A 17,314-nucleotide genomic window follows, 5' to 3' on the forward strand; every position below is an offset into this window, starting at 1 on the left:
CACGCTGAGTAGAGGCGGCTGCTTTTCCGCGATTCCTCACACACCACCATAATTTACTGTTGGTAAGATGTTCTTTTGCTGAAATGCTGTGTTACTTCTACGCCAGATGTAACGGGACACACACCTTCCAAAAAGTTCAACTTTTGTCTCGTCGGTCCACAAGGTATTTTCCCAAAGGTCTTGGCAATCATTGAGATGTTTTTTAGCAAAATTGAGACGAGCTCAATGTTCTTTTTGCTTAAAAGTGGTTTGTGCCTTGGATATCTGCCATGCAGGCCATTTTTGCCCAGTCTCTTTCTTATGGTGGAGTCGTGAACACTGACCTTAATTGAGGCAAGTGAGGCCTGCAGTTCTTTAGATGTTGTCCTGGGGTCTTTTGTGGCCTCTCGGATGAGTTTTCTCTGCGCTCTTGGGGTAATTTTGGTCGGCCGGCCACTCCTGGGAAGGTTCATCACTGTTCCATGTTTTTGCCATTTGTGGATAATGGATCTCACTGTGGTTCACTGGAGCTTTAGAAATGGCTTTATAACCTTTACCAGACTGATAGATCTCAATTACAGTACTTTTGTTCTCATTTGTTCCTGAATTTCTTTGGATCTTGGCATGATGTCTAGCTTTTGATGTGCTTTTGGTCTACTTCTCTGTGTCAGATAGCTCCTATTTAAGTGATTTCTTGATTGAAACAGGTGTGGCAGTAATCAGGCCTGGGGGTGACTACAGAAATTGAACTCAGGTGTGATAAACCACAGTTAAGTTATTTTTTAACAAGGGGGGGCAATCACTTTTTCACACAGGGCCATGTAGATTTGGAGTTTTTTTTCTCACTAAATAATAAAAACCATCATTTAAAACTGAATTTTGTGTTCAATTATGTTATCTTTGACTAATAGTTATATATATATATATATATATATTGCATACCGCATGCATGTTTCACCATAGGAAAGCACTATATTAAAACTGCACTTTGTGGGAAGATCCGACATGTACGATTTTAAAATGGTACAAAAAAAAAGGCAAAGAGCTGTGATTTGGAATGCAGCCCATAGGCTTTTACTGAGTTTGATTTTGCGAGTGTTTTCCGCGATGTGGATTTAGCAAAATACATTGAAATTGTGAATGTTCAAAATGTGAAATGTCCAACAGGCGTGCATCTGCTGGTAATGATACTAGAAGGTGATGAAAATGTATATAAGGGAGTTGTGCTGTGATTATTATTAATTAATAATAATAATAGTAATTAATAATCGAAGGCTGACTGCAGGTGATTCCACAAAAAGAGCTTGCAGTTAGCTTATTCACCACAAGGTGTCGCTCTCACCTCTCCCACGTGCACGCACAGAAAGGAGGAGATTAATCCAAAGACCGGAAGTAATGTAACAGCAGGAAGAGAAGTTGCAGGAGGTGAGAGAGCACGCGGCTGGAAGTGGTAATTGTGTGAATAGATTATGGGTCGGATGTTACCTTCCTAGTAATAATTCAGTCACATCACAGAGACAAGAGAAGCTATATATTGAATATAGCCATGTCCCTCAGTGCTGGCATTTACCCCTGTATAGCCTATTCTGCCCCAGCCAGCATTGCCATATTACCGTGCAGTGTAGATGTATCTCCCCAATAACCCCTTCCCCCCGTTTTTAGCTCCCTTCTGGGGTATTAGTAGTATACGGCAGTTGTCTGGGCAGAGGCTCAGGAGGCACCAGTCTCTGGGAGTGCAGCCCTGAGGGTGTGCCTGTTCCCTCCACCCCTCCCCGAACTCTTCACGTTATGACACGTTTATGCAGTTACGACTCTGCATGTTTGGGAGACTACCTAATACTGGGGGTCCATCTGCCTATACTGGGGAGGAGGCTGCCTCTCTGACTTGGGGAAAGGGTCTGGGGGCACATTTGCCTGTCCAGGGAAGGAACACTGCTTAGGGTATATTTGGCTGTCGATACTTGGGGTACGTTTGGCTATCTAGCCTGGGAGGGGGGTATCCTAATACTGGGGGAGAATTTGCCTATATTCGAGGGGAGGATACCTAATACTGGTGAACAGATGGCTATCTAACCTGGTTAGTGGTACTGCTTAATACACGGGGTACATTGTGATATCTAATCTGGGGTTGGTGGGCTGCCTAATTCTGGGGATACATCTGGCTATCTTTAATGGGGATGGTGTGCTGCCTAATAGTGGCTATGTATACTGGGCAGGGGGGCTACTTAATACTGGGGGCACATCTGCCTTGTTAATGTGGGGAGGAAGACTACTTGATGCACCTGGCTTTTGAAACCCTTAAGCACTTATTTTGGCCCGAAGAAGAGGGCAGAGACCCACAATAGGTGTTGCCTGTGCTTATTATCAATTCATCGTGTGTGTGTATATATATATGAATTTGACGTTATTGAGTTAAGCTACCTCCCCCTTTTTCACTTTTAGTTGTTTTAAACTCAGTTTTATATACACTTGGGTGCCTCCTAATGCCTTTATGATGGCTTCCCAAGTCTTCCAGATATTAGTCATCCACCAGACCAGTCAGCAGTCAGACCACCCCTTGAGCTCCATGCTATGTTATCAATGGCTGGAGTGAAATGTGTCTGAATTCTATACCCAGGAAAAGGGTGAATTTTTAGCAATATGAAGAGTGTGAGCAGGAATCCAGGCGCATGCATCTCTATGGAGAGAGTTGCAGGGAGTAGTAGTTTTATTGTTAGGGTAGTCTGCCTTTATTCCTGAGAATGATACAAAGTATCTATGTGGGGGTTAGTTTACATAATTGCCCCTTAGGGAGGGAGACATAGAGAATAATATAATCTGTGAATAGTGCAGAGCTGTGATTGGCTGATCTTGTATGCCATGGAATACTGAGCCCATAAGATCCTCGTGGAGCAGCTCCCGCCTCCAGCTGGTGCCTCACACGTATGCACACTCTCTGTGTTACCTTATCTCTGGATTTCCCTCACTTCTTGTGCTGTCAGAGGTGTTTCATGTTTATCCCAGCCGTTATGGAAGGCAGGCTGGTATCTCTTCCCTGTGAGGGGGGAAACTTTCCCTGATAGCTTTTCCCAGCAGCTGTTCATAGCAACAGTCAGTAATACAATGTTGTACAATAGAGTTGTTGTGGATCAATGGCAGTCTCAGGGAGGGAGGTCCTGAAGGAGCAGGATCTGCGCATTGTGTCCATTTTCAGCAGAAGAGACAGGTGCAACATATGACCGTATCCATTGCAGTGTTCTCCCCAGGATCAATCAGCCGGGCGGAGGGCCCGGCTGGTGAGATTGCATGCCCCGCTGTCACTGTGCCCAAGTAAAATAAATTACTGCGCAGTTGATGACGCTTTGTCCCTGTCACCGCAAGCCCCGCTCGTCGCTGACAAATGCCCGGCTGTCAGGATGCGCTGCTTCTCCTCTGCGCATGAGATCTTGCGCTTCCCGGCGAGCTCGTGCTTTGATTGGCTCAGCGCATAAGAGGCGTGACCATTAGCGCTGGCCGCCGACTGCAGAGCCGTGTGTCTGTCAGCTGTGCAGAGACGTGTATGGAAACAGAGGTATGCGCACAGTTCACTGAAGCTGAATCAGATTCTATATGCAGGCTGTGATTATATATACACGCAATCTGCAGGCTGTGATGTTCACTGACACTGGCTGACCATGGACATGATTTTATGTGTACGATATCGCAAGGGGGGGGGGGGGGCTTGGGGGTAAATGGGGGCATCGTGTGATATTGCAGATAGTGTGCAAGGGCCACCTATAATAATCAAAATATGTTAAAGGAAAATTCCTAGGAGTTAAAAAACAAAGGTTTACTTCCTCCAGTCCCTGGCAGCCATCCTGTGCCCTCACCGGAGCTCCGGTGTCCCGGGATCTCCTCTGTTCCAGATACTGACCTTGGCAGGTCGGCATCTACTGTGCCTGGTGTCCACGCTCAAGCGGTCTGGAGCGTTCTGCACAGGCGCAGTAGATGCCAGACGGGCAAGATCGCCATCTAAAACGGAGGTGACCTGGGGACACCGGAGCTGTGGCGAGGGCACAGGATGGCTGCCAGGAGCTGGAGAAAGTAGATCTTTGTTTTTTAACTCCTCGGACATTTCCTTTAATAAATCTTTATACGTGGCCCCTGCACACTATCTGCAATACCCCACGACCAATGCAACTGAAAACTAAATGGTAAAAGTGGACAGAGATAGAGAGACGAGCGTACGCTATGTTGCGGTAGTGCAGCATAGCGTGCTCTGGTAACTTACGCATGCCACCAAATTTCCCAGTGCCGACCCACCCGACTACTTTTTCATGCCACCCGGCTGGAAAAAAAAATCTGGGGAGAACACTGCATTGTATCTCTGATGAGAAGATGCCACTGTGCAGTCAGGAGCCACTGGTGTTGGGTGGCCCACAGTGGGTGAGGTTGGAGTCTGCACAAAGATTATGGTCGGACAGGTAGAGAAGATGGAGGCTGCAGCTGGAGAGAGTAGTTGGGTGGCCTCTGCTGCTTCTGTCCTAGTACTGGCACTGTCCCAGCTAGAAGATTTGTTGCTATGGCTCTTGGATGGTTTGGGGTTAGTAGGTGATGGACAGGTAGGGTCAGTATATGGAGCTGCAGTCCCATCTGCCCAGTTCATCAGCTGCCAGAGCCATAAGTAATGATAATTCATAGCTAATTAGCTGCAGGCCTCAGCTCTTATCTTCCTATATCTCCAGCTGTTCTCTCTTCACATCCTCATCCATCTACCGTTGCCGGCACTGCTGTAACCTCCCAGGAATGTGTGCATAGAGAGGAGGAGAGAAGCACCAGATGATGAGCAAGGCACACTGGGAGAGAGGACTGTGGTACTGAATGTGCAGATACCACAGCTTATGGGATTTTATCAACCCCATAGCAAAGTAGTCTTACAAAGTGAAGCAGGCACACCATCCAACATCAAATTCTTGGGGTGCTTGGCGAAGTGGTATAGGCAATACCACACTTCCAGTATATCCACACGAACTCACCAGCACACCACCAGTTAAAGCACACCTTTTATTGTGCTAATATCCACAGTTATCCAACAATTGTTTCGGGGGCCACACAGGGTCCCCCTTTATCAATAGCAAAGTATGTTCTTTTCTGTGCTCTGATTATTAGTGCTAATATTTTACAGCTATAATTTGTTATCCATTTCAGAACTGAGATCTGACCTTAAAGAACAAATTACATATATGAGGAGTGATCAGCAGTCTATGGTGGAGGGTGACATGATGGAGACAATTAAAGAAAAAGAAGAAGATACCTATGTGAGGAGTGATCAGCAGTCTGAGGAGAGTGACATAATAAGGACAATTAAAGAAGGAGAGACCTTTGTGAGGAGTGATCGGCAGTCTATGGAGGAGGGTGGCATGATGGGGACAATTAAAAAGGAAGAAGACGAAGCATATGTGAAGAGTGATCAGCAGTATATGGAAGAGAGTGGCAGGATGGAACCAATTAAAGAAGAAGGAGAGACCTATGTGATGAGTGATCAGCAGTCTGCTGAGGAGGGTGGCAGAATGAGGACAATTAAAAAGGAAGAAGATGAAACATATGTGAGGAGTGATCAGCAGTCTATGGAGGAGAGTGACATGATGGGGACTAGTGAAGAGGACATTATTACTGGAATGAGCATTGGTGAGTGATAAATGTATCTCCTTTTAATGTCCAGTGCATATAAGCTGTGTGCTCTACATGTTGTCAGTATACAGGAGTCGAGTCTGAGGAAGGCTTCATAGCTGAAAATGTACTCCTTTTCTTCTAAGTTAGCTAATAAATGGCATCATCCTGATTCAAAACTTCTTACTAGTGCAATAAGCTAACTCTCTAACTGAATGACTAAGCTAACAATTATTAAGCTAACTCTCTAACTGAGTCACTAAACTATCAATCACAGGTTCAGTGAGTCTCTAATGAGCACAAATCGAAAACAAAATGCAAATACAAAGCACTGCTCTCTCCAGCACAACCTCTCACACAGCACTGAGTAACAGCAAGGAGATAATCCAAGATGGCATCTGCCTTATATAGGGAAGGGTGTACCCAGAGCTCCGCTCATTCCTATTGGTTGATAGAGATATTCTGATTAAAAATAAAAATGCACTTCCTTAATGGACTCGAAGCTGTAATTATAGCTTGCATTCGTAATTACTGGTGCACTCATAGTCAGAATTTGTAACCACGGTGGATTACGGATTACGACTACGGTGCTGTAGGCCGTAATTATGACTTGTCATTACAGATATCCATAAATTACAGGTCATTACACCCAACACTACCTGGGACAGAGGAGGGGGCAGAAGGGAGTTAGACTGGCCTCCCCTTGACCCCCTGAGGGCCGTACCGCCAACAACAGGTCTTCGGGGATTACCACGTTAGTACACGGTAATCCCTGTCTGGCAGACGGCCAAGCAGGAAGTGACACTCACTTCCTTTTGGTGAAGCAATCACGTGCGCAGAAGTGTATTGCTTAAATACCCTTCCACGCATTCGTAGCATGTCAAAATATGGTGGTCAGTTTAAAAACACGTGCGTCTCCATAGACTTACATGCCTTCCGGTCCGCCACAAGAGCCGCATGGTAACGTTGGTATGCACTTGCATTGGGGACGCAGCAAAAACGTCACTTCCATTGCACCACGTCGGTATAGTAGACCCCATAGACTAACATTGCCCTAGCGGTAGGCTGCGGTGAAAATGCTGCACCGTGCTGTGCCAGTGTGAAAGGGCCCTCAGGCATCTGTAGTGAGGTGCACCCTGCCGCCGACTGCATGGTCCAACAACCAGGATACACATTCCACTACATGCTGGTGTGGGGGCTGGGATGGCAGCCCTGGTAAAATAAGGGAGACTGGGGATCCACCATTGTGGCACGAGCGGGGACGCGCCGTCATCGAGCCGCTGGTTCGATTCCGGCGCATAATCTAGCCGTGTATGCCCGGCATTAGATTTACCTGCCAGATAGATAAAGTTCAACATGTTGGAAATGTATCTATCTTACCATCTATCTGCCGAGCAGTTAGGCATTGTTCTACTCAGCAGGAGATAAACAGAAGACAATGCACCAGAGATAATGACCATTCTCTACAGAAAATAATCTAATTATGCATTCTAACAGAAGAATCTAACAGAAAATTGTATGGTGTATTCCCAGCATAAAACAAACCCTCTCTCACACACTACAGCTAACCTTCTCACTCACTAGTCACTCACTACACCAGGGCCAGATTTAAGCCTAGGTGACATAGGTCATGGCCTAGGGCGCCACAGGAGGAAGGGCGGTTGGGCAGTGGGCTGGAAATGTGCAGTTTAATTTTCAATTGCAAGCTTGCAGTGCAGGGAGAGGTCGGGTGAGTGTGTGACCACAGAACTCTCCTGCTGTTGCCTGTGGCTGGCTGTGTAGTGTGTTCGGCTGCTTGCCAGACCTGGTCTGTGGCTGCCTTCCCTGTTTCATTGTATCGATCCTTCACAATAGCTGTGGGTGGCCATGGGTAACTGGAACTGGCTGGTCTTGTGGGCAGATAGTAACTCGCCAGATGTTTCCTCCTCCCTCCTCCAGTCACGTACCTCTCTACTCAACACCAGTGCTGAAGCTTCCTCTTCCTTTCCTCAGTTGTCAGCTGCCGCTGTGCATCTCTTTCTGCAGCCGGCATTTCCTATCATGTGATTCGCTGAGAGATGCTGGCAGAAAGAGATGCACAGTGGCAGCTAATGATGCAGGAGGGGAAGAGGAAACTTTGGCGCTGGAGGCAAGCAGAGAGGTGAGTGACTGGCGGTGCTGCTGTGGTGGGAGCTATACTGAGATGGGGTTGGGACTACCAGGCTACCTAAGCTTCTAGGGGAGGGAGGGGGGCATCAGACCATCTATACTACAAGGCGGTGGGATGGAGAAAACACAGATTCCACCTATACTTCAAAGGTGGGGGGGGGGGGACATCTGGCAAACTATACTACAAAGGGGAGGCGGAAAACATCTGACCACCTATAATACCTGGAGGGGGAAGCATCTGGCCACCTATACTACAATTAAGGGGGGTATCTGGCCATCTATACTAAAGGGGGAGGGGAAGCATCTGGCCATATATATTCAATTCAATTCACTTTATTGTCATCGTGTAACACAACGAAATTACTTTTCATGACAACTCCACGGTGCATATAGGGAACATAGTGATAGTAACAAGGAAGAGAAGAAATTATACAAGTATGCCAGGTATTACAGATGTTTAAACAATTTGTACACAGTGTTAATTATTTCAGAGAGGATTCAGAGTTTATCAAGTTTATGGTGGATGGGAAAAAGCTGTCTTTCAGTCTGTTTGTGTGTGTGCGGGTTGATCTAAAATGTTTACCTGATGGAAGGAGCTCAAACAAGGCATTTCCAGGGTGAGTGTTGTCTTTGATAATGTTTTTGGCCCTTCTCAAGCTGCGAGTATTATACAAAAGTTCCAGTGATGGTAGTTCAGTGCCAATAATGGCTTCTGCTGTTTTAACAACTCGCTGCAGGGCTTCTCTAGTAGCCTTCGTGCAGCTGTTGTACCAGGCCGTCATGCAATTGGTCAGAACGCTTTCTATAGCGCATCTGTAGAAATTAACCAGCAGCTTCTGTGGGAGGTTAGTGTTCCTTAGTTTTCTCAGAAAGTAGAGGCGTTGTTGTGCTTTGCCAGTTAGAGCTAAAGCATTGTCAGCCCAGGACAGGTTCTCTGCGATGGTGACTCCCAAAAATTTGAAGCTGGAAACTTTCTCCACAGCCTCTACTACAATGGAAAGGGAGAAAACATCTGCTCATCTATACTACGAGGCAGAGGGTAGGGGGGGGGGGGGGGAAATGACCAGCCCGCCCTTGATGCCAGGTGACCCCACTTCCTCAGGCGGTGTCGCGCCCACCCTCCTCTCTCCCCTCACCTGTCCTGCTTGTAGTAGACCTCAGATCCGCGTGACCCACAGCAGCTCCCATAGCAGCGCGTATACCAGAAGGGAGCAGGGTTGCTGCACGACTAGGGGAAGGGGAACCTACTTCGCTAACCTATACTGGGGCAACTACACTACCTATACTAGGGGCAACTATATTAACTACCTATACTGGGGGCAATTATACCAACTACCTATACTGGGGCAACTATAAAAGCTACCTATACTGGGGGCAACTAAACTTGCTACCTATACTGGGGCAACTATACTATCTATACTAGCTACCTATACTTGGGCATATACTAGCTACCTATACTGGGGCCAACTATACTAAATACCTATACGGGGGGCAACTATGGTAACTACCTATACTGGGGGCAACTAAAATAACTACCTATACTGGGGACGACTATACTAGCTACCTATACTGGGGCAACTACACTATCTATACTAGGGGCAACTATACTAGCTACCTATACTAGGGGCAACTATACTAGCTACCTATACTGGGGCAACTATACTAACTACTTATACTGGGGGCGACTATACTAGCTACCTATACTGGGGGCAACTATACTAGCTACCTATACTGGGGGCGACTATACTAGCTACCTATACTGGGGGCGACTATACTAGCTACCTATACTGGGGGCGACTATAGTAGCTACCTATACTGGGGGCAACTATACTAACTACCTATACTGGGGGCAACTATACTAGCTACCTATACTGGGGGCAACTATATTAACTACCTATACTGGGGGCGACTATACTAGCTACCTGTGCTGGGGGTGACTATGCTAACTACCTATATGGGGACAACTATACTACCTATACTGGGGACAAATATACTATTTACCTTTACTGGGGGCAAATACAGTGTTCTCCCCAGAAGTTTTTCAGCCGGTCGGTATGAAAAAGTAGCCAGGTGGGTATGGACATGCTGGGCGCTACTAGGTGGGGTATCTCACCCTCCACCCCAAGTGACAGGCTAGGCTCCATCTACTGGAATATTTTAAAGAGATACTAAACTGAAGAAAAAATTGCAAGTTACTTACCTGGGGCTTCTAGCCCCCTAAAGTCCTCCTGCTCCTTCACCACCATTCCACACTGCTCTGCTCCTTAGCTGCGCACCTCCTCGATCGTGCTTCTGTGGCCGGGAATGCACTGCCTATGTGCAGTAGTAATTTGTAGTTACCATGCAAGTGCAGAACGCTACTGGTCAAGGGAATGTGATGGAGGAGGAGAGTGGCAAGTGGCCGCGCATGCAGCGTTCAGAGGGGGGCAGAGGAGGAACAAAGCAGCATGGAATGACTGCAAGGGACAAGAACAACTTTAGGGGCTGGAAGAAGCCCCGGGTAAGTAGCTGGCCAATTTCTTTTAATGGTTTTTGTGTCCTTTAAAGTTCTGACTACCCTTCTGCTGATTTGACAATTAAACTAGCAGTTTTTCCTATATACATGGGTGGTCCTAGTGTGGAAAAAAGGATTTCCAGGCCGTAGCATGATATTGATAAGCAGGCAGCTTCTCAATATCATGCTATGGCCCTAGATATCACCTCTTACACCACCCATGTACATAGGAAACATGAGGGAAAAAATCTTGGTAGTTTCATTTTCAAATCTGCAGATTGAACCTGGCTGCTGGTTATAATGTGACGCTGTCAGTCACACTGGATATTGTGAGCTATGTGGTTGTCAAGGGGGCAGGGTGTCTCTCACTAATCACTCTGTGCCTCTGTCTGCCATTGCCCTGGGTGAGATTGTGACCATCTGTACACTGGCTCACTCTCCTCTCTCTCCTTCAAGCTGCAGCTCCCTCACACCAGTTACCCTCACTTCTGGCATCAATCAGGGCCAGGGAAAGCAGTGGCAGGACTGGATAATCATGGGGGTCAAAGGGTCAAGCTTCGTAAAGTTCTAGCTGGGGGGTGCTGAGTTTGATGCCCCCCTCCTCCATTAGCAGAAGCCAGCGAGACTCACATTCACACAAACATGCAGCAGCTGGCAGTGGTACGAATGCAACGAGAGGAGGAGGAGGAGAGTGTCTGGCTGGATATTCCACAAAGAACTGAACCACGCTTCCTCTCCGATCTTCTGAGCTGCGTGTGACGTCACCTGCATTCCCCGCCCATCTACACACCTGCTGGGAGCTGAGGAGGAGGGCGGAGATAGCGTCCTTGATTGACAGCTGCTGGCTGTAATGACACAGTCGCCGCAGCTCACTAATGAGCCGCACAGAACGTGGATAATTTTACCCGGGCTCTCAGGGAGATCAGCTGGGCGGCCCTCCCGGGTAAAAGGCTCTGGGGAGAAGACTGAAATATACTATCTACCTATACTGGGGAAACTATACTGGCTACCTATACAGGGGGCAACAGTATTAGCTACTTATACTAGGGGCAACGATACTGGCTACTTATACTGAGGAAACTGTACTGGCTACCTATACAGGGGGGCAACAATATCAGCTACCTATACTAGGGGCAACGATACTGGCTACTTGTACTGGGGAAACTATACTGGCTACATATATGGGGGGCAATTATACCTGGCTGCCCTACGTAGGGGGCATCTATTCCTGTCTACCTATACTGGGGAAACTGTACTGGCTACCTATACAGGGGGCAACAATATCAGCTACTTATACTAGGGGCAACGATACTGGTTACTTGTACTGGGGAAACTATACTGGCTACATATATGGGGGCAACTGTACCTGGCTTCCCTACACAGGGGGCACCTATTCCTGGCTACCTACCTACCTATACTGAGGGTGAACATTTTCGAGTGCTGTGCGATCATTCCAAATCAGGGGAAGGCGCATCCGCACAAGTTTACCTCAGGCAGCAAAAAGTCTTGAACTGGCTCTGACTACAAGGAGGGAGGAAACATCTGGCCATCCACTGTATACTACAAGAGGGAGGGGGAAACATCTGGCCATCCACTGTATACTACAAGGGGGAGGGGGAAACATCTGGCCATCCACTGTATACTACAAGGGGGAGGGGGAAACATCTGGCCATCCTCTGTATACTACAAGGGGGAGGGGGAAACATCTGGCCATTCACTGTATACTACAAGGGGGAGGGGGAAACATCTGGCCATCCACTGTATACTACAAGGGGGAGGTGGAAACATCTGGCCTGTTCTACAAGGAGTGCTGAGGGGGAAGTGTTCTCCCTAGGCCCCTTAGCTGGGTGCTAATTTTGGTGTGCACTCAGCTGTGCTCACCAGGGAAGGGGGGGGGGGGGGGGGGGCAACATCTGACCATCTATACTACAAGGAGGGCGGAAGCTTCTGGTTATCGATACTGCAAGTGGGGGGAAGCATCTGGCTACCTATACAGCGGGGCGGGGAGAGGGGTGGCATCTGGCTACCTATGCTGCAAGGGGGGAGCGCCTGGCTACCTTTATTGCATTGGGGCAGGGAGAGCATTTGGCTACATATACTGAAAGGGGGGGGGGCAATTATCTGCCTACCTATACTGAAGGGGAAGGGGTGTTGGAGAAGATGCTGTTGGTCACGGGGTGGCCGTACAAATCCTGTCCTGCACTACACTACAATCTGCCTCTGCTCTCTCTATCACACTACAGCACACCCTCTCTCACTGTCACTAGGCCTCTCTACACTCACATCTGACTTTCTGCTCTATCACACTAACTTCAGCAAACTCCTCCTTCTCACTCACTAGTGCACTACAATCTGTCTGTCTACTCACTCCTCACTCACTCACTATCTCACAACTCACCAGATTCTGTCACACAACTCAATCCACTCACAATTGATTCTCTGCAGCACAATGCAGTGCACTGTCTCCCTCAATATCCTCCTCCTCACTGAACCCACAAAATGGCCGACAGTCTCACCTCTCTTATATACAAGAGGGGTGGGATAGCCTGTGATAGGTAGCTAGGATCTGGTTGCTAGGGCCTATAATTGGCCCGGATTGGTAGAGAATCCCGATTGGCCGGTTAATGCTGCTATATTTAATGTAAGCTTTAATTGTGGATGTACACATAACTTGCACATTTCCGCACGCAATCCGCAGTACACTGATTGGCCAGAGATGACCGTGGTGTTCCGCTTTCCACAGTAATTTTCTGAAATTGTTACTCCAATCACAGGACTGGGAAATACTCGGTAGTATTGCACCAATCAGAGAGTGCGGAGGCATCCCGCGGGGTTCCCATTTCCACAGAAATATTCTGCATTCTCTGATTGGTCAGTTGTTTCCTAGCTCAGTGATTGGCTGACATTTCCGAGTTGCTGTAATGCGGCATTCTGACATTGGGCTCTATTCACAAAACTTCTCATACATGACTTATCACCTCATTTATAAAAATAACCTTTCAGCACATTTACAAGCAAAATAATCACTCAAAGTAAGTTGTTTCTGATTAACTTCATTTCAATATTACTTTTCTTACCTTAATTATATTATATTAACATAGACGAGGTGGAAACAGGAAAACAGGTGAAAATCCTTTGTGAATTATGCCTATTGTTGCATTTACGTTTTGGAAATCGGCGTTCTGATGGAAATGTCAGACCATCCCCAGTCACAGTTTCCTTATTTGCTTAATTTGTAATAAGAGAGAGAAACATGTACATTACACGGGGCATATGAGTGACACGAGGACACAGCGGTAATAAGAATGTGGAAGTGACACCACATTGCTCTACAAACATAACACAGACCTCTTGCTATAAGTACATATAGGTCTGTTGTCACAGGAGTAACACATTGCTTCCACTGTCTCATCAAGCTCTACATTCACTGCTGCTCAATGTATGGCCAATGCTTTAGGTGTGGGAGGGGTCAGTGAGATGCAAATACCTCTGACGTGTATGCAAATGTCATGCAGATTGTATGCAGATAATCAGATTGGTCAGGAAATGCATTTGATTGTCTGAACTCCCAGCTACATAAAATTTTCATGCAAGCCAAAGTTGTAGTCATGTGATTGGCCGCCTGTAATGAGCTCCACCTTCTGCAGTTCTCAGTCAGGCTGATAACTTGTGATGGTCAGTGACATGTCAATAACTGAGATGATGCAAACTGTATGCTAATTTTTTGTAAAGCTATGCAGCTGCTGCATCTGGTCCATTTCCAGTCTGCACAAACTTTGCCTCAACTTGGAACTATCAGCAGCTCACTGACCATCCCTAATGATAATTGTTCCTCCCCTCAGAATTCTCTAACAGGAAGTGATGATGTTTCTCTATTTGCAGCGCAGAGTGCCGGCATCAGGAACCTCTCAGAGACTCGTCTCTCTGTATCCACAGACTGTACAACGGATGATGATGTCACTGGACAAGAGTCTCCTGCAGATGTCCTGGTTACCCCAAATATTCCCTCCAACCCCTCTCACCACCTGTCTAACCCCAAGGGACCTCATACCCAGCACAGCTCTCCGTCTGCCGGAGGGTCTCATTCCTGTGCCACACGTGGGAAATGGTTTGTAAAAAAATCAAGTCTTGGCATACAGAAGAGAACTCACACTGGTGAGAAGTCCTATTCATGTGCTGAGTGTGGGAAATGTTTTGTACAGAAATCACATCTTGTCATACATGAGAGAACTCACACTGGTGAGAAGCCCTATTCATGTGCTGAGTGCGGGAAATGTTTTGTACAGAATTCACACCTTGTCAGACATGAAAGATCTCACACTGGTGTGAAGCCCTATTCATGTGCTGAGTGTGGGAAATGTTTTGTACGGAAATCACATCTTGTCAGACATGAGAGAACTCACACTGGTGAGAAGCCGTATTCATGTGCTGAGTGTGGGAAATGTTTTGTACAGAAATCACTGCTTGTCCTCCATGAGAGATCTCACACTGGTGATAAGCCCTATTCATGTGCTGAGTGTGGGAAATGTTTTGTACAGAATTCACACCTTGTCAGACATGAAAGATCTCACACTGGTGTGAAGCCTTATTCATGTGAGGAGTGTGGGAAATGTTTTGTACGGAAATCACATCTTGTCATCCATGAGAGAACTCACACTGGTGAGAAGCCCTATTCATGTGCTGAGTGTGGGAAATGTTTTGCGCATAAATCACAGCTTCTCAGTCATGAGAGATCTCACACTGGAGAGAAGTTCTATTCATGTGCTGAGTGTGGGCAATGTTTTGTACGGAAATCACATCTTGTCATCCATGAGAGAACTCACACTGGTAAGGAGCCCTATTCATGTGCTGAGTGTGGGAAATGTTTTGTACGGAAATCACATCTTGTCATCCATGAGAGAACTCACACTGGTGAGAAGCCCTATTCATGTGCTGAGTGTGGGAAATGTTTTGTACAGAAATCAACTCATCTCAGACATGAGAGAACTCACACTGGAGAGAAGCCATATTCATGTGCTGAGTGTGGGAAATGTTTTGTACGGAAATCACAGCTTGTCATCCATGAGAGAACTCACACTGGCGAGAAGCCCTATTCATGTGCTGAGTGTGGGAAATGTTTTGTACGGAAATCAACTCTTCTCAGACATGAAAAAATCCCACACAGATAAGTAAGAGCCAATAACAGGCTTGTTCAGTTCCGCTTATCCCTCTCTCATCACTGGTGAGAAGCTCTATTACTGCACTGAGTGTGGGAAATGTTTTGGTTGTCAGTGTTCTTTTCCAATGTTTCTTATATTTCTTGCTAGACGTATCTGGCAGCATATTATACAGAGTCCCGGGGCTCTTTCATGCTACTCAGTGCATTGATTTGTAAAGCAAGTCCCTGAACTGAGGTGGGATGATGGGATAAACATGGCTACATACAGTACTAAGCTTAATTAGTAATTGGTTGTGTTCATCTTCTATTTATTCCATTGCAAGTGTTAAAGTAAATCTGTAATTAAAAGTAAAGCCAAAGTCAGATCCATACCCCTCTGGATCCTCCACAAGCTCCCCACATCCTTTTCCCGACAATCGAGCCAGCGCTGCACCCTCTGGTAGGTCACAGCTGGGCTCCCATCCATGCAGGCAGGCACACTGCGCAGGATGCCTTGTGCTTACACCCTTTGGACGGTCACAGCCAGGCTCCCATCCATGCAGGCGGGCACACTGCGCGGGATGCCTTGTGCTTGCACCCTCCGGAAGGACACAGTCAGGATGACATCCATGCAGGCAGGCACACTGCGCAGGATGCCTTGTGCTTGCAGCCTCTGGAAGGTCACAGCTGGGCTCCCATCCATGCAGGCGGGCACACTGCGCGGGATGCCTTGTGCTTGCCCCCTCTGGAAGGTCACAGCTAGGCTCCCATCCATGCAGGCAGGCACACTGCGCAGGATGCCTTGTGCTTGCAGCCTCTGGAAGGTCACAGCTAGGCTCCCATCCATGCAGACAGGCACACTGTGCGGGATGCCTTGTGCTTGAACCCTCTGGAAGGTCACAGCCGGGCTCCTGTCCATGCAGGCAGGCACACTGCGCGGGATGCCTTGTACTTGCACCCTCTGGAAGGTCACAGCCGGGCTATCATCCATGCAGGCAGACACACTGCGCAGGATGCCTTGTGCTTGCACCCTCTGGAAGGTCACAGCTGGGCTCCCATCCATGCAGGCAGGCCCACTGCGTGGGATGCCTTGTGCTTGCACCCTCTGGAAGGGCACAGCTGGTCTCCCATCCATGCAGGCGGGCACATTGCGTGGGATGCCTTGTGCCTGCATTGTAGCACAGAGTCACTCGGCTAGGCAGATAAAAAGTTGAGTTTGTACGTCTCTGTGGTACTGTGAAGGCAAAAGGCATCTGCTCAGTGCTGCCCCGCTTGTTCAGGAGCACGGATAGACACACCCTTTCACAGGTGCTTGTTGAGGAGGTTTGGGGGTCCCAGCACTGGATTGGTGGGGGGGAGAGGTAAGTACTCATTGGGGCGCTTTCCCTTCAGGTTTATATTAACCTGGTGCTTTATTCTATGCTAATGAGGCAGTATCATGAGTCATATCTTGTATATCCTGCCGTATGCAGCATGTTGGGTGCACAGGGCGCCCCCTACGGCTCAGAATTTCTGAGCATTTTAGGGGCCTGCAGTGGGCCACAGACAATACTTCAGTGGTTGCTAAGCGTTTCAGGAATTGCCATACAGGATATGAACACATTTGCTTTCCAGGGAGTAGAGCGGGTGAAACGCTCAGTCTGAGGAGGAGATCTTCAGAGGTGCCTCCTATATATCTTACTGGTAGTGATGGCCGAACATCACGTTTCCTTGAAAATTTGCAGACTGACCGAGCCCCATAGCCTTTAATGGGCAGGTGAACTTTTAAAACTTTCATGGCATCTCTGTAGCCACAAATTCTTTAAAACCAAGTGTGGGAAAACCCAGACAGTGGCATAACGGAGGAGGATCAAGTGTGAAATAGTCGCCAAAAAATACATTTGTGCTGCCGAGTTTAGCGGTTAATAGCAAAGCCCCATACAAGCGTG

At 47.5% G+C, this 17,314-nt stretch overlaps 1 protein-coding gene across 1 annotated transcript in view; it reads left to right on the forward strand.

Moving 5' to 3' along the window:
* The window catches only part of LOC137525343 (uncharacterized), a 440,546-nt gene that overhangs the window by 232,935 nt on the left and 190,297 nt on the right, over positions 1-17,314 (forward strand). Inside the window, 1 exon segment of the mRNA XM_068246397.1 lies at positions 14,389-15,402. Within this exon segment, the coding sequence (XP_068102498.1) occupies positions 14,389-15,402 (1,014 nt within the window).

This window comes from Hyperolius riggenbachi, chromosome 7 (genome assembly GCF_040937935.1).
Source record: "Hyperolius riggenbachi isolate aHypRig1 chromosome 7, aHypRig1.pri, whole genome shotgun sequence".
Classification (NCBI taxonomy): Eukaryota; Metazoa; Chordata; class Amphibia; order Anura; family Hyperoliidae; genus Hyperolius; species Hyperolius riggenbachi.